Genomic DNA, 14,293 nt, shown 5'->3' on the forward strand with positions numbered 1-14,293 from the left:
ATCCTAGTGACATAGGAGAAGCACAAATCTGCAAAACTGCCTTCTCTTTTTGTAGGACTTGCAGTTTAAAGATGTGTAAATATACAAATTATAAAATCATAAAACAGGCTTCATCAACTGCAGCAAAACTTGGTGTTTAACAGCCAAATTTTCATTGCATTCAACACCATTTAGAAAACTCTTGGTTATTTATATATATATATATATATATTTTTATTTTTATTTTTTTGGGGGGGGGGGGGGTTCTTTTTTCTTTTTCTTTTTTTTTGGTTTGTTTTTTGTTGTATTTTATTCTTGGCGGTTCATCGTGTTTGGTCTGATGTTTAGGTTCCAGCTAAATCAAAGCTTCCTGGGGTCACAATTGCCCCTCCCTGGCATCACGGTTCCCATGACAATGCTGTTTTTGTTTCATTCCTAGACCTGTTTCCTTGTGATTCCTTGTTTTGGTTTCGTTCTGTTCTACCTCATTTGTATCTCCGCCTGCAATTATGTTCAGCTGTGTCTTGTTAGTCTTCATCAGTCTTTGTATTTAAGCCCTGTGTTTTGTTACTCTGGTTGTCAGTTATTTTGGTGATCCATGTCTGTTCGGTTTGGTCCCTTGATTTGTTCAGTATGTATGTATGTATGTATGGTTCTTGCTGTTTTGTGCGTTCATTATCTTTATCCTGGTTCGTCCCTGGTTAGTGTTTGTTTTTGTCTGTTAAAAAATTCCCTCTGCACTTCTGTCTGAATCCTCACCTCGCTTCGTTCTCACCCAATGACGTTACACCCTGAGTGTCAGTGTCGTATTTATTCTCTGGAAAAAGCTGAACATATGATGCGTATGACAGACAGATGATATAAGCCACATGTTCAACACATGTGAATGAAATATAGGCTTATATCATCTTATATCATCTGATAGATAGGCTTATATCATACATAGGCTTATATCTTATCATTATGCATGACCAAAATATTGAAAAATGAGAGCTAATTTGCTGAAAACTAAAAGCTAAAGGTAGCCAGATTGGCAGGGCAGAAAGAATTTGCTTTTTTCCTTTTGGTTGGTTTGTCACAGCAGGACCCAGCTGTACCGCTGAGAGGGAGTAAACCTCATGCATGGCTTCCCTGGGGTTGAAGGAGCAAAGAGGGCATGCAGCAGTGAGCCTGCGCCCCGAACCTTCATAAAATTCTGCTGACGACCCCCAGGGAGACCCTGAGAGAGCCTGAACCAGCACTGACTCTGGGTCTCCAGACAGAGGACTTGCAGGCAGTAGAGAAGGACAGGGACGTTCACAGGAAAGAACGAGGGATAGAAGACAGTCCCTGGTGTCTGCACTCATTACATGCCAACAGGAGCATTTGCCCTCTGCTTGATCTGCGTTATTGAAAGGGCATGTGAGCAAATTGCTGTATCAGTAAGCACGATAGTCCATTCCCCCATTTGCCTTAATTGAGCGCAATGTCACTTCCTTTTTGTGTCATTGGCAGGAAAACACTCGAGTCGCAACAAAGGGAGTAGTTCCTTGCTGAAAGCAGCCCCTTTGCTGTGACGCTAATGATTTGCTGATTTATCTTTGCGTTTATTGGAAATTAAAAGCAGCGAGGGGGAGTGCGTGAGAGGGCAGTTGTCTCCGTGGCGAAGCTGCCAGATTACACATCGTTAAGTAAGGAGGAGTCTGCTGCTGGAGGCCAATGCTGATTCAATTTATGTGACTGCACCAATCAAACAGAATCAGGTTCCAAGGCATCATAATCAGACTGCATTCTTTTTTCCTCCTTTGTTGGTTTTGTAGTCTTTTGTGTTTACTGCATTAAAGCATCTTTTTGTCCTAGAAACCAAAGAGAGTGAGATTCCTCTCTACTAAAAGCACACTATTATCATTTAAATGAGATATCGATTTTTCATTGATGCTGTGTTTAAGATGAGTGTTTGAAAACGATTGTAAGACACAGATGAAAGGCTCATGAAAGCAGGCAGTGTCCTTTACCAGTAAAACGGTGTGTTTACCAGTAAACAGTGTCCTTTACCAGTAAAACGGTGTGTTTACCAGTAAACAGTGTCCTTTACCAGTAAAACGGTGTCTTTACCAGTAAACAGTGTCCTTTACCAGTAAAACGGTGTGTTTACCAGTAAACAGTGTCCTTTACCAGTAAAACGGTGTCTTTACCAGTAAACAGTGTCCTTTACCAGTAAAACGGTGTGTTTACCAGTAAACAGTGTCCTTTACCAGTAAAACGGTGTCTTTACCAGTAAACAGTGTCCTTTACCAGTAAAACGGTGTGTTTACCAGTAAACAGTGTCCTTTACCAGTAAAACGGTGTCTTTACCAGTAAACAGTGTCCTTTACCAGTAAAACAGTGTGTTTACCAGTAAACAGTGTCCTTAAAAGGACAAATGTAAGTGTCCTTGGTTTATTGGCTGCAGTCCTTCTCTCTCTGTCTCATTTTCTCACTCTCTCTTGCTCACTCGCTTTCTTTTCGCTTGTCTATCTTGATTCTCACTGTCATTTTATATTAAATCAAGTCTGTCTTGGTGCAGAACACTTCATAAATTGGACTACAGTGTGAAATATTTCATTGGTGTGCAGTGTGCAATTTTGGGCAGACTATGAGCAAATCTCACACCATGCATCAAAGGGAATCTCAGCAATATTTAAAATATGACTGCATTTATATGCACCGTTGCTCGCACTATAATGTAATTGTGTGCACACACACACACGCACCACTTTAAGGGATACTCATGAACATTTTTCCACTTAACTCATGTAGTCATCTGTTCATCTCTCTGCCCTGTACATATTGCATCTATATAAACTGACTAATATTTGTAACGTGAGTGTGTTGATTTTTTTTTCTGTGTGTTCAGTGTGACCCTGGAGTGGCCACCAAGCTGCTCTATGACCTGCTCTACACAGAGCCGATAAAGATTGTTCTGATGCCTGGATGCAGCTCTGTCTCCACGCTGGTGGCCGAGGCTGCGCGCATGTGGAACCTCATAGTGGTGTGTGGAACCTCATTTGGCTTCTGTTTGACATCATCGCTTGCATCCAGGATTGATGCAACAGGGACAGGCGATACGTTAAAAATATTATATTGTGATACTGGAAGACATTTTGACGATACATGGCAGACATCATGATCATTTTTTTTGTAGTTTTTCAGCAATTTGGAACTGACAATGCATCAGCCAAAAATGAATGCCACAAAACAAGGGTATGGAAAACTATCCAATAATAATTTTTTATTCAGTGTTTACAAAAATAAACAGGAGGAAGAATAAATCTGGTACAATAATACACATAATGACATAATGTTACTTCATACTCTACAGTTTTGCCTTTTGACATGCACAGGTTATTATATATGTCTATAAAGATTCTTGCAGCTCTCACCACCAAACATGAAGCATTTTTAGATTTCACCTCTGTACTCGTATGCGTGTGTTACTGAGACATGTTCCATGCTGTTCACCATTTATTTTTAAATGAGGTTGACCTGTGAGATGGGAGAGCACTAGACTCCCCTGAGACTCTTGACTGTGTCTTATCTGCGGGCAATAGTGGTGTTATTGTGCTCTGATAGTCCTCCTGGGGAGTAGATAAGTCCCCTTACTCCTGTGGCCCGGAGAGTGTAATGGATCCCTGTGATGGACTCATCCAAAAACCCACTTACTCCTCTGCTGTTGTTTAGACAACATAAGCAGACGCCCAGACTTCTTCACTTCAGGTTGGGTCATGCTGTCAGCCATGAGGTGTGGGCTGCTATGCTGATCTCAGACATCCTGACTTCTGAGGAAGTGCATCAACTTTAAGCCCTCTCCAAACCAAAACTGCTACTCAGATCAGTTATTGGTGTCACATCCTGCCCTTTTTTCACACTGTCTCTGAAGTGCACAGCCATTGTATCTTTTTTCACTGAAAGTCTCTATTTTTATATCTGAGAACTCCCCTATCGCCATCGTATGGGCTTGTGACCCACATACCCCTGTACTGGCTTTGAGGCTGTAGAGTTTCCACAGCTTTGCTAGACCCATCACTTATGCCCAGCTCACCAAGATGACTAATGAGGTAGAGTCATCAGCTTACTATGATGGCTAATGAGTAAGAGTCATCAGTGGGGGAAAAAAAAAAACCTCTAAAATGATCCAGTGAGATCACCGAGCCAAAGCACTCCGCCTCCGTGACTTGGTTTAATTAGAAATCTATAATCTCACACTTCACTTCCTCTGTGTTTACATTTCCACCCCATTTCTCATCCTTTTTTCCCCTTACCCAAGCCCGAGTGTCATGGTAGTTGGTGGGGCGTCGGCCACGTCACTGTCGTGCTCCATTCTTGACCTGCTGGTAGGTGTGACTTTGCGTGTTTACCTCTGCCCTGTCTCCTGTTAACGGCTGTGCCCTGCAGCTCTCGTACGGCTCCAGCTCGCCGGCCCTCTCCAACCGGCAGCGCTTCCCCACCTTCTTCCGCACGCACCCGTCGGCCACGCTGCACAACCCCACCCGCGTGCAGCTCTTCCTCAAGTGGAACTGGACCAAGATTGCCACCATCCAGCAGACCACAGAGGTCTTCACTTCAGTGAGTTGCCACGCCATGTTTCCAATGCAGAAGGCATGACTCCTGACCCTTGTGAAACAGACCATGTGATGCCATAGCAGTGGGTTTTTGGCTGTACTGGCTGCATGGAGGTCCTGGAACATCTGTTACATTTACATTTGGAAGACACTCTTATCCAGAGCAACTGGATATAATGTACATAAGATAATGTCACAGTAGTAGGAGGCAGGTGTAGTGTTAGGAGTCTTGCCCAAGGACGCTTACTGGTATGTGGGTTACACTTGCTTGGCTGGGGGATTGAACCCCAGTCCCACACAGCAGGGGCAGCATTAACACACTACACCATACTAATTAGGCATACACAAATTAATCATTTAAATGGCACAGAGTAAATTGAAATGAATACTTTGTAATGGTGGTAAGCCTGCAGCCCTGAGGTAGCTGGACCGGGTGCTGGATTTGCCGTGTTGAAGCGGTTATCCCCCAGGGCAGGCTCATGTCTCCGGCTATAGAGCAGCAGACCCGCGAAGGGCCAGTCTTTCTATTCGCATGCTCATTTTATTGGTGTGGAGCAAGAAGAGTAAACAACTTGCAGCAAAGGAATGAAATCTCCCTCTCTTTCTAATATCCTCTTCCTGTGCTCACCCCTTATCTCACTCTACATTTATTTCTCTCTTTATCACTCATCATCCCCTGTGCTTTCACTCCTCTGTCATGGTGTTTTTTTCATCACCACCACCAATCCTCATTTTAACCAACCCCTCCCCCGTTTCTTTAATTTTCTTCTTTCTTTGTGTCTAATGTCTCTTTTTGCCTTTCTCGGTTTCACACTCCTTCCCTCCTGGGGATCCCTGTCTCTCATTTTCTGTATCTATTTATTGCTCTTTCACTCATTCCCTCATTACTCTCTCTCTCTCTCTCTCTCTCTCTCTCTCTCTCTCTCTCTCTCTCTCTCTCTCTCTCTCTCTCTCTCTCTCCCTCTCTCTCTCTCTCTCTCTCTCTCTCTCTCTCTCTCTCTCTCTCTCTCTCTCTCTCTCTCTCCCTCTCTCTCTCTCTCTCTCTCTCTCTCTCTCTCTCTCTCTCTCTCATGTTTTTCTATTTACACCTTTCCTTCCTTTCTGTTTCTGTCTCTCATTTCCTCATCTTACCCTTTTCCCCTACTCTTCCTCTCTCTCACTCTTTCTCTCTCCCACTGACTCTCTAACCCTCCCCTCCTCCCTCTCCCTCTCTCTCTCTCTCTCTCTCTCTCTCTCTCCCTTTCCTCTCAGACACTGGATGATCTGGAGCAGAGAGTAAAGGAAGCAGGCATTGAGATCAGCGTGAGGCAGAGTTTCCTCACAGACCCTGCTGTGGCTGTCAAAAACCTAAAGGTTCCTTCACTTTGCATTCTCCCTCTTCTTATTTAATTCTAGCTGCCATGGCAACACACATGTGGCACATATGAAAGCAATCAGACCAGTGCCCTCCTCAAATCTTCCCACCAAATTATATACAGATAAATCAATACAGATACAATCGCTAGCCCTTCATATATGCACACACAGATGCATCAATGCACATGAATAAGTATGAACAATCACTAGCCCTTTGATGCACAGTTGGATACATTAATACGCTCACATAAATACTCCCACGATCATCAGCACTTTCAATTATACAGAAAAATACATCGTTATACAAATTTTAACACAAACACAGTCATAATTGCTTGTCATACGTTCAAGTACTTCAGATCACAAGTGGACAAACATGCCCCGTGCAAATGTGTACAACAACACACAAACACAAACACCAACAAATCCACCGACACACAAATACACGCTTCCGCCACACTTCCGCAGAAGGCTGGGACTGGCCTGTCAGGAAGAAAGTTATCACCTTGCTCCTGTAGAAAATACCACAGGGTGTTTCGGAATACGACACTTTTTATTTTTGAGGGAAATTGTCTTAATTGGAGCGTAGGCCTGATCCCTTGTCCCCCATAGTCTCGCGCTTGGTGTCTCCTGGGAAGAGCTCCTCCCCCTCAGCCCCAAGCACTCTTCGGCTGCTTGTTCAGCGTGGCCCCGGCATGTGGGCCGGCCTAGTTTTGGTACAGGAGATTAATTGGCTATCACAGAAGGTACCATGGTGACATGGAATCTAGCACGCCCGGGAGAGAGAGAGAAGGACTGTGGTTTGCAGTCCCAGCTCCAATGGTCACATCACCGCAGTGCAGAATGCCTCCTCTCTACAGCTGTATAAGGCCATTACCCCTCACACAGCCTCTAATTTACACACTCTCTGAAGGTCTTTTTATTTCACTCTCTCTCTCTAGCTATCAGTCTCTCTCATACTCTCGTATCTGTCCCATCACGGACTCCCTCTTCCTCTCCCTGTTTCACTCCTAGTCTTTCTGTCTTCATTTTTCTCTTTCTTTCTCTTCTTAAGAAAATGGCATATATGTCATTCTCTGTTCTTATTGCTGTTCCTGCTGTCTCCACAGCGCCAGGACGCCCGCATCATCGTGGGTCTGTTCTACGAGACAGAAGCCAGGAAGGTTTTCTGTGAGGTCAGTCTCTAGCTACTCTGATTAATGATTGAGATGCAAAAAATGCTCTGGCTGTTAATCCCTGGGTTGGGATCTCTATGGAATTTTGCTGTAGGTCTTTAAGGAAAAGCTCTATGGGAAGAAGTATGTCTGGTTCCTGATTGGCTGGTACGCCGATAACTGGTTCAAGATAAAGGATCCGGCGATCAACTGCACAGTGGAACAGATGACAGAGGCAGTGGAAGGCCACGTTACTACGGAGATTGTCATGCTGAACCCTGAGATCGTCCGAGGGGCCTCCAACCTGGTGAGATGTTTTCCGAGCTGTGCTCCTTTCACTATCTCCAAAGAGATTTTTAATTCTGTGATTTACTCTTCAGGAGCTGTGGACCAAAGAACAAGCATGTTCACTATTGCACACTCTAGAGAATTATCAGGACACTTTTATAGCTCTAAGCAGCAGTCATTATATGCCAAATATTGACCATGTTGCAAACTGGTGCATCCTTCATACACTGGAAAAGATCCATTTAGATTCCAGCCTGTCGTAACAGCATCAGAATACTATTATGACTGTACGTTACGGTGATGAATGAGTTTTCCTTCTTCTTTGCCCTGCTGGCGTCCCTATGTCCCTTCCCTTCACACTACTGATCTAATGTACCCGCTCATGCACTCTGTGTGTTACTGGAGCCCACGCTGACTGTGGTTGCGGGGCATGACGCAGATATTAGCTAATTCTTCTTCTCTCACAATGATGTCAGCCAACTTCACATAAGATTGCCTGCTGGGTACTAAGGGTCACATGGCACCGAGCAGCAGAGGCCATGTGACCCATCAGCTCCCACAGTGTGGTGGTCACGTGACCCATCAGCTCTCTTACCTGAGCCCTAGTGCATGAACACTCACCCCCAGCATGAGCCTCAGTGCATAGATGATCTGCAGGCAGTCTCTGAAGCCGCATTGCAGAAGCCCTCCTGCTGCTCCCAAGGGGCGGATGCGAGGACAGGTGTGAACGTCAGGGTGACCCAAGCACCCAGCGGGGGTGCTGTGTGGCACTCACCCAGCTTGGGCAGCCCATACTGGGAGTGGGCATGCATACATATGCCCCCGCAGCTATCCTGGATGCAGATTCATCTGGGCACTCTCCCAGACGCCTGTGCTTTGCACCTGATGCAGAAATAAATTGTCATATTGGACAGGCTTATATGTGATAAGATAGGCGTGCTGTATTGGCTCGATGCCGGAGTAATTTGCTCTTCCTCGTTACCTCCTGCCATGCTTCTCTTTGATGCAATGGTTTTGAAAGGCTCCACAGGCATTTTTGACAGTGTGGCTTTTTTTTTTTAATGCACACAGGCACATGCACACATGCTGGCTCCCTTCATCACCACTACCCCATCTCCTGCTACCCCACCTCTTCGTGCTATTTGTGTCAGGAAGCAGCGCGTGACTGCCTAGGGCTTATTTGGCTAAATGCACCTGTGTGAAGCTAAAAGATGCAGCACAAGCCATTTCCCTGGGCAAGCAGGAGGAGTGAGGAGGCGGAGTGGGCAGGGAAAGGGGAAGGAGCAGTGGGAGGTACCGGGAGAGGAGGTTGGTTGAAGAGCAGGAGAGGGGACGAGTGGAAAGAGCAGGAGGCATGGAACCGGCATGTTTTTTTCGTACGTGGAGCTGAGATGACAGCCCTCCCGACAAGCTGGTCATTCTCTCTTTCTTCCTCAAGGTTGGAGTCAGAGTGCCTCCATAAAACAGACCATCTTAGACATGGAGGTGTGTCTTTTACTCCTACGTTGAGCCCTTGTTTGCTTGTGCATAGGTGAATGGGGACAGTGCCAAAGGAAAAGCACCTCTATTTATGTAATATGTTCCCACAGGGAAAAGCTACACCTTAACATATCTGACTGCTGTCTGTCTGTGTTTCTTTCTCTGTCTCTCACTATGTCTCTCTCTCTCTCTCTCTCTCTCTCTCTCTGCATGCTTTTCATTTGTTTCCCTCAGAAATACATCTAGCCACACAAAAAGGCACACGTTTTTTTTTCGTGCTTTTCATTTCAGTTCAATTCTCCACCTCTCTCTCATTTTTCTGCTGCAGACCTCTGAGGAATTCCTGGCCCACCTGACATCTAAGCTCGGAGGAAAGAACCCAGAGGAGATAGGGGGCTTCCAGGAAGCCCCGCTGGCCTATGATGCTGTGTGGGCCCTGGCTCTGGCCCTCAACAAGACTGTGGGACCCCTCAGGGCCAAGGGCCACAGACTGGAGGACTTCAACTACAATAACAAGGACATCACCTCTGAGATCTACCATGCCCTAAACACCAGCTCTTTTGAAGGGGTGTCTGTGAGTATCAGAGACGAGATAGATGGATGTGTGTGTTGGGTGGGGTGGGAGAATATTGTAGTAAAATGAAGTCATATGTGATAGATTTTAGTGGAGGCTGACAAGGGTTTTGTTTTTTTTGTTTTTTTTGTTTTTTTTAATTGATATTTTTTTCTCATCTCCAAATTTCGATCTTCAAGATGGTTTGTTGGGAGAAAAATGCTGTATTAGAGATGCTCCAGGGAGAGGCTTGGCTTGAAAAGTGAGTTGTTTTTGGAAAAGCAGAAGTGTGAAAATTCCTCTGTTTATCTTCCAGGGCCATGTTGTGTTCGATGCGCAAGGCTCCAGGATGGCCTGGACTCTAATAGAGCAGCTTCAAGGTAACGCATCACCCCCTTAACTGTGATAATCTGAGATAAACTGATAGCTCTATATAACCAAAATAGCTCTGGTTCTTGAACTGGTTCTGGCTTCTTAGAACCTTGGTGCTGTTCGGAGAACTGGCCCGAGTTTTTATTGGAAATAAGGATGTGTCCTCAATGGATGTAAACAGTAGTAACAAGGTGGCGGAGTGCAAAGATTACCTGCGAGCATTTGTGAATTTGTGCTGTTGTTACAGATGTTTGTTTTTATCCAAAAAGCAAGCATGGATTAATTGTTGTTACCATTGTTGCTCTCTTTTTTCTCCACATCTTGACACACCCTGTGTGTCATCACGGTTTTTGCTGAAAAAACGTTCCAGCTGGGACTGAACTTTTCGGCTTCCCAGACGTATTTATTTTTGGTGAAAATCCACTGAACAGTTCAAAACTAGGTACACGAACCAGAATGGAACCCATTCCACGAAGGTCAAAAAAGGGCTATGACAGTCTACATTTACTGACAGATCTGTGGGAGTAGCTGGGATGTTAAATTGCCTGCAACTTTTCAAAGTGCTGACAGATCATGAACGTGATTGGCCAGCACCTTTACAGTCAGTGCAACATCTCAATCTTAGCAGGGAGCTTTCAGGTGATGCTTGCCGAAGAGGACAGTTGATGCTGTGCTCCGAGGGTGCTGAAGCAGAAACAGCACGTCAAATATGCTGCAGTGCTTACCGTCATGAGTCTTGGAGGAAGCATACGCTTACCACCACCTCCACAGCTGGTAGTAGTTGTAAGACAGGGAGAGGGTCAGCTGGTTGGTGGGGCGGAATTGCAGTCACAGAAATGCGGTGATGTATTTAAAAGGCTGATATGCCGCCGTGTCAGTGACCTGTTTAAGACAAGGCTCTGTCTTAAGGGTGCCCTCCTCATCCAGTTCAGTGCTTTATGTCGTGGTCTCAACGCACCAGATCCATTTCCCTCTCCCCCCTTGTATACCACCCTCGGACCAAAGTGCCTGGCTCTACTTGCCTTTGTTGCCACGGTAACAAAGTGCATGGAAAATGTGGGTGACTGGACCTCTGAACCTGGCCTTTGTGTCTGAAGTGCAGCAAAGTACCACCCGCATCCCCAACAACCCGTGGCCATTATCATTCGTTCTCCCTGGCTGTAATCAGGACTGAGCTCTGGGCCAATCATGCGCAGGCAGGCTGGGCCTTCACACAGGCCTCCCGCATGCTGGGCCGAAATGCTGAGTGTCTCACTGCTGTGCCCTCGGCTGGTCCGTGATTAGTTCGGCCAGGTCCTGTAGCTCGCACGCACTTGTTCTTTATATTTGCGTCACCACCTGCATTAACCCTCTGAACCACGTCGTTGCTCTCCTTTCTGGTTATAGCCTTTAAAAATGGTCGCGCACAGAGTGTCTAGCCCACCGGTTTTGTTACCGCTTGCACCAGTAAAAGAGGCAGTTTGTGATAGGTATTTAGGGTGGGGCTAAAAGGGGTATGGCAGGTCTCCGCCCAGCGAGAAGACGGGGCATTGCTGTGAGGCGTGCCGGGGCCCCTGGCCCATCACCGCGCTTGCTCTGCAGCAGAGCGTGGCTTTGTGAGTCACGGTGCAGAGGTGGAGATGTAGAAGGCTGTCATGGCGGAGCCAGACAGCTGGAGACAAAGCTCAGCGCTGACTCCTACGTGCGTCTCACTGCACTACACTGCATCTGTCCTCTTGCTCTGTCTCACTCTCTCTCCGACCCTCTGTGTCTCACTCTCTATCCGACATTCTCTTAATCTTTTTCTCCTCACTCTGTCCTGTCTTCTGACTCCCTCTGCCTCCTGTCTGTCTGCTTTTACTTCATCCCCCTGTCCTCTCCTTTATTGACTCTATTTTTTTATCTCTGTGCTGTTGCTTCTCTTGATCTCTCCCTCACGCACGCACACACACACACACACCCCCCACACACACACACACTCACGCACATGCACACACGCACGCGCGCGCACACACACACACACACACACACACACACACACACACACACACACGCATGAAGCTCCCAGGGGGAAGCCGAATCTGAGTGTAGTAATTATGCCTAATGATCACCTGATAATTATAATGGTTTTCACTCAAGCTAATTTCTTGTTGTGTATGGAGGTGGGGCCCTTGGAGCTTTGTAAAGACCTTGTAATGCCCATAAATGCGTGTTAGAGAGAGAGAGACTTGGTATTTGTGTGTGTGTGTGTGTGTGTGTGTGTGTGCCTACACACATCTGCCTATTGAATAAATCTATATCTAAATGTATGGAATAAAGATGTTGTCTGTCACATTTTTCTCAGTTCTCTCTATCGGCAGTAGTGTTTACCGGCTTCCTGTGTCCTCTCTAAAGCTGAGTTCAGAGAAGAAAAGCTGTATCACGCACTCAAAAGAGAGGTGCACCTATAACAATTGATTCTGAGCTCTCCTTTGAATCTGTAGGCTGTCTAAGCACTGAAAGAACTGTTTTTATTAAGCTTGGTGTCCATTTATCGAGCTGTCTTACAACATTGATTTGAAACGCTATGTAATAGGATGCCTGATTCTGCCAATCCCTTTCTCTCTTAGACTATTATTAAACCCCCTCTCCCTCTGTCTCACTCTCCCTCTGTCTCACTCTCCCTCTGTCTCACTTTCTCTCTGTCTCACTTCCCTTTAAGGAGGGAGCTATAAGAAGATTGGATATTATGATATGACCAAAGGCAACAAAGGCAATCTTTCATGGTTTGGGAATGACAGTTGGATAGGTGAGATGCCGCCATGTTTCTATATCTTTTGTTTATAACATCATGTCTCCTTCCATTTGCTGTCTCTCCTTTCTCTTCTTTGAAATACACACACCAACTTCTCCTCTTGCTATGCCCAGTTTCATTGCTCTTTTCATGTTATGGTCTCTCACACACACACACACACACACACACACACACACACACACACACACACACACACACACACTCCTCATCCTCTGCTGGCTGGGTTGCTGGAGGCTCTTAATCAATCAGTCAGTCAAATTCTGTTTAGCATTCAGTTCAGGAGAACAGCGCCGCTCTAGAGAGCACTGCCTCCCTCCATAAAAAAAGAGGAAGAGAAAATAAAAATGAATGAGATTAGAAAAGTGCCACTTGGTAATTTCAAACAGAGACTGAGCAAGCATACTAATAAAAATGTGCCCCCATATTACATGACTGATGGTTTCATTTAATTTTCTAATCGAATTTCATGACCACTTGAAATTCGGGGAGACTCATGGAGGGCATGAGGACAGGATGCCATGTGACAGCTGGAACAATGCACCTCCAAACGGGATGTCAGAGTGCCTCCTGCTCTGGATGGGAAGGATGTGAGCATTCCAGTCTGTGAAGCTGCTATTTCGTCTCCTGGTGCAGACTCCGAATGGGACGGATTATTTGAAAATTGTATTTGAACTCTGTGGTAGATGTTGCAGGGGTTGTGTAGATCAGATGTTGGAGGGAGAGCATCACATCATCGTCGCAGAGCCAATTATGCCGACATATGGATGTTGTGCATAAATTTCCCTAGATAGGAAGAGCAAGAGCCTGAATGTGTTTAATATGAGGTTATTAGATTATTAAAAAATCCCACCCTGTCACTGAGCTCTATGGTAACAGTGGCTGGCAGCTGTCACCAGAAATGCTAGAAGTGTGGTTGGAAGCTGAACATGCACGGCTGAGAGGTGGAGCAGTGAGGAGGCTGATGTGAAGTCATTTAGTTGATGCTTTTATCCAAAGCGACTTACAATTATGACTGAGTACAACTTGAGCAATTGAGGGTTAAGGGGGCCGACAGTAGCAGCCTGTTGTTGGTGGGGCTTGAACCAGCAACCTTCCAACTACAAGTCAGGTACCTTAACCACTGAGGCACCACATCCATCCAAATAACCGAGACCCGTTTACCTGCACCAGACTGTGAGATTCTCCAGGTTACCTGAGTGTAGCGCGAAAGAAAGTGGCTGACGGATGGGGTGGTGGTGGAGGGGAGGAAGGATGTAAGCAGTGAGTCCAAACAGCAAGGATGGTGTGGGTGTGGGGAAGCCTGGTGCCCAGGCAGTGCCAAGTCTCGGTGGAAGGATACAAGCATCCCAGGTCAGTGTGGCCTGGTGACTGTCAGGCTGTCTCCACAGCAAAAGACACCCTGCCCCACCCCCCATGCCACAGAACTAAGAATACGACAAGTGGGCCTTGCTTCAGTACGTAACTGTCCCTCAGTACTGAGTCCCACAGTACTGAGTCCCACAGTACTGAGTCCCACAGTACTGAGTCCCTCAGTACTGAGTCCCTCAGTGTTCTGGGCCTCAGTGTTCTGGCACAGTTTGACTCTGTTCCAGACAGCTCGAACAACTTTTCCTTCTCTCCTGCTCCTGCTCTCTCTCTGTCTCACACTCACACACACACACACACTCTCACACACACACACACACACACACTCACACACACACACACACACACACACACACACACACACACACACACACACACACGCTGTCTGTCTTTC

At 46.1% G+C, this 14,293-nt stretch overlaps 1 protein-coding gene across 8 annotated transcripts in view; it reads left to right on the forward strand.

Annotated features, from left to right (window-relative positions):
- The window catches only part of gabbr1b (gamma-aminobutyric acid (GABA) B receptor, 1b), a 69,265-nt gene that overhangs the window by 42,171 nt on the left and 12,801 nt on the right, over nt 1-14,293 (forward strand). For all 8 annotated transcript variants that reach the window (XM_081703615.1, XM_081703627.1, XM_081703625.1 and 5 more), the window contains 8 exons: nt 2,855-2,989; nt 4,393-4,563; nt 5,811-5,912; nt 7,025-7,090; nt 7,185-7,376; nt 9,165-9,410; nt 9,706-9,769; nt 12,442-12,528. In XM_081703615.1, coding sequence (XP_081559741.1) covers nt 2,855-2,989; nt 4,393-4,563; nt 5,811-5,912; nt 7,025-7,090; nt 7,185-7,376; nt 9,165-9,410; nt 9,706-9,769; nt 12,442-12,528 — 1,063 coding nt within the window. The remainder of the gene's footprint in view (nt 1-2,854; nt 2,990-4,392; nt 4,564-5,810; nt 5,913-7,024; nt 7,091-7,184; nt 7,377-9,164; nt 9,411-9,705; nt 9,770-12,441; nt 12,529-14,293) is intronic.

The sequence above is a fragment of the Electrophorus electricus genome, chromosome 2 (genome assembly GCF_041902795.1).
Source record: "Electrophorus electricus isolate QZ-2024a chromosome 2, ASM4190279v1, whole genome shotgun sequence".
NCBI classification, from domain to species: Eukaryota; Metazoa; Chordata; class Actinopteri; order Gymnotiformes; family Gymnotidae; genus Electrophorus; species Electrophorus electricus.